This window comes from Phaseolus vulgaris, unplaced genomic scaffold (assembly GCF_000499845.2).
Source record: "Phaseolus vulgaris cultivar G19833 unplaced genomic scaffold, P. vulgaris v2.0 scaffold_15, whole genome shotgun sequence".
Classification (NCBI taxonomy): Eukaryota; Viridiplantae; Streptophyta; class Magnoliopsida; order Fabales; family Fabaceae; genus Phaseolus; species Phaseolus vulgaris.
Genome location: NW_027174084.1, coordinates 454586 through 460479, shown reverse-complemented (window position 1 = coordinate 460479; position 5894 = coordinate 454586). Strand labels below are relative to the sequence as shown.

Here is a 5894-nt window from a genome sequence, read left to right as displayed (position 1 = left end):
GTTTGTGTGATGTTGAGATTCAAATTTGAAGGCTCAAAATCAAAATTTGTATATTCTTGAATGATTAAGTATTGTGTATTATATAGAAAATGTTATCTTATATTTTAGAAGACTTATTCAATGATATGATATATACACCATCAATATATTTTTATCTTTTTAACCAATTTAATCTTTTTACCAAATTTAGATATGATTATGATTCTATTTTATCTTATCTCCTAAATAATATTTTACTAATCTCACCTTAATGCTGGATATAGTAATTAAATCTTTCATACATCTAGTTTTATTTGTCAGTTTAACTTTTTGTTTAATAAATTAATATTTTATAAATATTATTTTTTCAGAATTCGAATTCGATAGACAAATATTTTATTCTATTTACATGAATAATTTTTTTCATATATCATATTTTATTGGATTTGAATATATATAACTAACTATTTTATCTTATACTTGTAAAAATAAAAGTAATGTTTTATCCGTATTTTTTAATTTTAATCTTATACTTTTTAAATAAACACACACGTATTCGTATATATAAGTTTTTATTTTGTATATATATTTATTTACTATATAAAAATAAAATTATTAAATATTTATTTATTATATGTCTTATTTATCTTGTGTTATAATAAAAAAGTTTTGATTATATAGAATCAACCACCCTAAACACTTATAGCGTAATTACTATGTGGATTGTTACTTTTATTTTCATCTCCCTTAGGAATGATTTTATTTTATTTATTGTGACTTTAAAGTTATTTTTTTTTAGTAGATCAATGAGATAAATCTCATTATATATTCTTATAAATACCAATTTAATTATATTAATATTGTCCTTTTGACTCTGAAAATAATAACCACTCAGCGTAATCTAATTTCCTTATTTTTTTCTCTTTCGTACAAATCAAATCTACATTCCATATTATTTCTTCAACATTGTTTTAACTCAAACTTTAGGTTACACATAAAATATATTTCGCTATCTGTATTATCTTATTTACAAATTTAATTTCATCAATATTGTCTTGTTGACTCTGAAAAAATAAATAAAATATTCTTAGATATTTTATATTATTTACCAATTTAATGTTAATAATATTTTATTTACTCTGATCATATTAAAAAAGATTTATCTTATTGGCCAATTTAATATTTTTACCATATTTCACATAAGTCCTTAATTTAGTGAAATAATAACTAATTATTTTTATTTTTAAAATTAGTTTATATTTAACAATTTTTTAAGTGATGATTGATAGATTTTGTAATCAATTTTTATCTATTTTACCAATTTCATATTTTATCAATATTATCTTACAAATATTTGAAAATGAAAATAAATCTTGCTATTAACTTTATCTTCATATTTGTAATTTAATCTTTTATCGGTGTTGATCATGATAATTTTATTATTTGAGTGTTTATTTTTTTGTTATTCAATTTTATTTTAACAGGTTAAATTTAATATTTGTATTTATATTAATTTTAATTTTATATATTTATTTAAAAATGTAATTATACTGGGGAGTAATGATGTATAAGTATTTTAATTGACTAGCTAGTTTATTATTATTTTTTATATGTAATAGAATAATAATTTTGAGACCAGAATATTGAAATATAAAAATGTAGTTAATGGTAAAATAGAAATATAATATACATGTATATAATAACATTATTTCTATTGTATATTTTAATAAATATATTTTTATGTGTAATCTAAAGTTTGAGTAAAAACAATGTTGAAGAAATAATATGGAATGTAGATTTTATTTGTACCAAAGAGAAAAAAACGGAAATTATATTACGCTGTAGTGGAGTGTGTGGTCATTCTATCCACGAATAGGTAATTTAATTCCATCTATTTTTTTTTATTGTTTTACACATAACAAAATAACAATTTTAAAGGTAAAATACTGAGATTTTAAAATATAATCAAGAACAATATATTAAAAACCAGTCAAAAGAAATTATCTTTAGTATTGATAATATAAATATAGAATAATAAAAATGTGTGCTTAAAAACCAGTAATATAATTATAAAAAAATTGTGAATAAAAAATAGTAATTACAAACAAATATTGATTATTCTTGGTTTTCAACTTATTAATCTCTTCTAATCTATCTTCTATAACTGATCAAACTAACAAACGACCAATAAATCCATCAGTTCAATTTTTAACTTTTCAAAATTAAAATAAAAAAAATAAAAAAGGACTAAATTTTTATATTATATTATTTGTGAGAGGTAGATATATATTAATATTATAACTTAAATCATTAATATTTACAAATTAAATCATTAACATTTACAGTTTCAATTATTAATTATAATAATAAAATAATTTAATATATCAAGATACAAATTATTTTAATTTATTCTACTATATATTACTTAATAATTTAAAATTTTAAAAATATTTATTTAATTAAATAATATATATAATAAAATTAAAAAATAAGCTAACAAACTGCCACCATATATTTTATAAATTATTCTTTAATATTTTTCATTAAATGTTTTTTTAATTATAGAATAAATTTTGTTTAGATTTTACAATTTAAAATACAATATATCGACTCAAAACAAAATGGTTTCGATTGGATGGTCCTATTGATAAAAATTAGGGTTTAGAAGAGAGGTAGAAAGGAGCGTTTAGTCAAAAAAAAGTTGGAGTTGTAAGCAAAGAGAAGAGTCGAGATCAGGCCGGTGGAAGTAACCATTCTTTGGCGGCGGTAGAGGCGCCAACGCCGCGAGTATACGGCAATCCCAGCGGTTGGGGGTGGAACAACAGGCATTGGTGTCTTCCTCTGCAAGAACGCCACCATCGTTCATGTTGGTGATGAAATTACAAGTAAGTGTAATAATAGGGAATGGAACAAGTGGAAGATGAATAGCGAACAGGCTATGGTGTATTTTTATTTATGTGGGGTGCAAAAAGTAAAAAACTTTATATTTCTTATCAGATATTTTTGAAGGCTTTGGTATGAGACAACAAAAGAAAACAACATTAACAAATTGGAGGAGCTAGGTTAAAGTTGCGGTGGTGGTGGTTGTCGACTTTAGAGGAGGAAGGGATAAATCTGAAAGGCGTGATGGCGAGGCGAGAGCTTTCGAGCACGTTGAAGAACCTGAAGGTAAATAATTTGAAGGGAACGCTATCGTTCCTCTTTGTCGTTTTCTTTGAATTTCATCACCTGTTTATGAGATTTTACCTTCGATTGTTCGATTCAGTATTAGAGATGAATGTCTAGGGTCTAATGATGCTGCTCCTGTTTCTGTTTCGATGTTGGGCAGTTCATGCAAAGGGCGGCTGTGAGGGAGGAGAAAACCAAGAGAGAAGAAGAGATCAAACCTGATGTCAGTATTGGTACTACTTCTACTGCAGTCACTCGAAAGTGGTATTTTTCTTACCTAAATTTAAATAATTTGTAGGGATTTAGTTCTGGGTCTGCCTGTCGAGGCTGTTTTTTTTTATTGTATTCTTTAACTTGCCCTTGTTTGTTAGAAATGATGCATTCTAGAAGGGAAATTGAAATTATGGTGTTGTGAAGTTAGGCATTTGTTTCTCTCTCAATAGCCACTTACCGAGTGATTCTCTATGAAGGACTTAAACCTTTTGGTTGGACAATTAATGGTTTTGAAAGTTGACTTTCCTCATGTCAATCACTTTGATGTAATAACCAGCATTCCTTAAAGGCTTGGAACTCAGAGTTGAGACTTTAATTTTATTTATGGAATGAGTTTCTTTTATTAAGCTAATAGAAAGAGTGCCCATATCATCTTTCAAATGAATAAGGCCTTATAAAACAGTTGTTTTTGAATTGGGAGCTGATGTGTTGTGGTATTCTCGGATAGAGAACCGCTTTTCTAATATTTTTTTTTATGAATATTAAATAATCAATAATAATATATATATAAAAGGTCAAAAACAGAAAAGTCATTCAAAGTCCATGCACTTATCATAGCTATCTCGTATATACATAATGTGGTGCTTAGTCTCCACTAGCATAGGCAATTTGTGAAGGGATATGGTGGTGCTCTAGGCTTCAATCGCTTGTTTATACAGTAGTGAATTTTTGGCCTTTCACCATCTGCCACTGATAATCTTGATATGGCTCGCTTTCCCTATATCCTTAAAAGCTATAGTAAATATATAGAGCCAAGAGTTATTTAGAATAGACATGGATTGGGGAAATTTCTGACATGTTCATCTGGAAAAGAATATATTCTAATATGGGTATTGGAAAGGTATGTAATTATGGTCTTTTATTGTGATTATATATTTATTTTTTACCGTCCACTGATAGTTGCATATTAATAAGAAACTATCAAGTCTCCTTATAAAGCAATTTGTATATTGTTAATTTTTAGAATCTCATGTAATTGATGTGTTTTAATCTTGACCATATATGATGAGATATAATGTTCTATATTATTTGTCACATAAAAAGATCTCTCTCTATTATATGTGTGTGTGCTTGGTTGTGTTTATTAAAGCTGTACTGTATCTTGAAATTTGAAGAGTTTTGTGTATCCTTGTAATTGTGTAGTATCATACGCACATTGTATTAAGTATCTTGGTGTCATGGATGGGTATCTAGTGTTGTTTCACGTATAAGCTGTACAATTTAGATTAATCTTTATGTATCTTGCACCATAAAACAGAAGGTTAAATAAAAATTGTGTCTGCCAAAATTTTCATTTTGACTTGGTTTATAATTGCTTCTCATCTGCAGTTTCCCTCTTCATCGGCTCAATTATTTCCATTACATTATTTTTTTACATTAAACTTCACTGGTTTTCTACGTATGTGTAGTGTTGTTATAATGGAAGGTGATCCCCATCCTGGAGCACTTAAAGGTCGAATGTCATTTCAAAGTTTTAATCCTTCTGTTGATGTGAGTATGAAGATCAAGTTTCAAAGCTGTTTTTTTATTCACCTTGTTGATCTAAATGTGCTATTCCTTTTTTATTATTTTCTAATTCCAAAGCTGTACAATTTTAGAAATTAAACGAGGAAGAAGCAAGATTACATCAGCCAGCAACTGAAACTACGGTGTCTAGAAATCAAAATGCGAGTGTCTCTGTCAGGTGGGTTTATTTTCCTAAACTACCATGTGGATATTAAATTTTGTTTATTTTTAACTCATCATGGGTCCAAAGGTTATCTGTTTATGTTTTACCATCCAATGTTCCTAATGGCTCAATCTTTTCTAATGGACAACAATTGAAATAGTTTCATTAGATTATCCCGCTCAATTTTAATTTGGTTCTGGTTGCCTTGTTTTCAGAGACAATAATTTTTCAGTAGAAAGTCCAGAATGTGTCAAGATTGACAAAAGGAACATGGAGGTTAACGGCCATGTTAAAAGGAAACAATCTGAAGTAGTTAGTGAAACACAATATCCTAACAAATCTCCAAAGAATGATCATGATGATAAGCAATCATTGCCAAGCTCTAGTTTGGGCACTTTTAAAAGACCAAGTGGAGATAAGCTGGACTGGAATGTTCTTAGACCATCAAGTGTCAATCGAAGTAGATGAGTGTTGTTGATTATTTGATAGTATTCAAATTATGGTAGGTTTGGTTCTGTTTCTGGTTTGGGCATTTATATCTGTAGCTGTGGTCTTATCGGGTGGTTTATAACCCTCGCAATTTCTTTTTAAGATTAAGGATTTAACCTGCTGATATAGACTGAATACTTTTAGATGGAGGGGCTAAAAGAAAGCCTAGTGGGTGTTCTTTTGTGTCATTGTAATTTTGAAACAAATGGTCTTCTGGGAATGTGCTTTTGACTATTAAATATGTTGTGATATTAAAATGTAACTTAGTTACTAGTGAATTATTAGTTCACAATTAAGACCCACAATTTTGAGCTTC

At 27.4% G+C, this 5894-nt stretch overlaps 1 protein-coding gene across 1 annotated transcript; it reads left to right on the top strand.

The window, feature by feature from the left end:
* The first annotated feature begins 2598 nt into the window (after positions 1-2598).
* Positions 2599-5894, top strand: LOC137817046 (uncharacterized). Its single transcript, XM_068620262.1, has 6 exons — positions 2599-2864; positions 2977-3147; positions 3308-3411; positions 4830-4911; positions 5019-5104; positions 5305-5894. Exons 2-6 carry the CDS (start codon positions 3106-3108, stop codon positions 5555-5557), a joined length of 567 nt encoding a protein of 188 aa, XP_068476363.1. The 5' UTR covers positions 2599-2864; positions 2977-3105; the 3' UTR covers positions 5558-5894.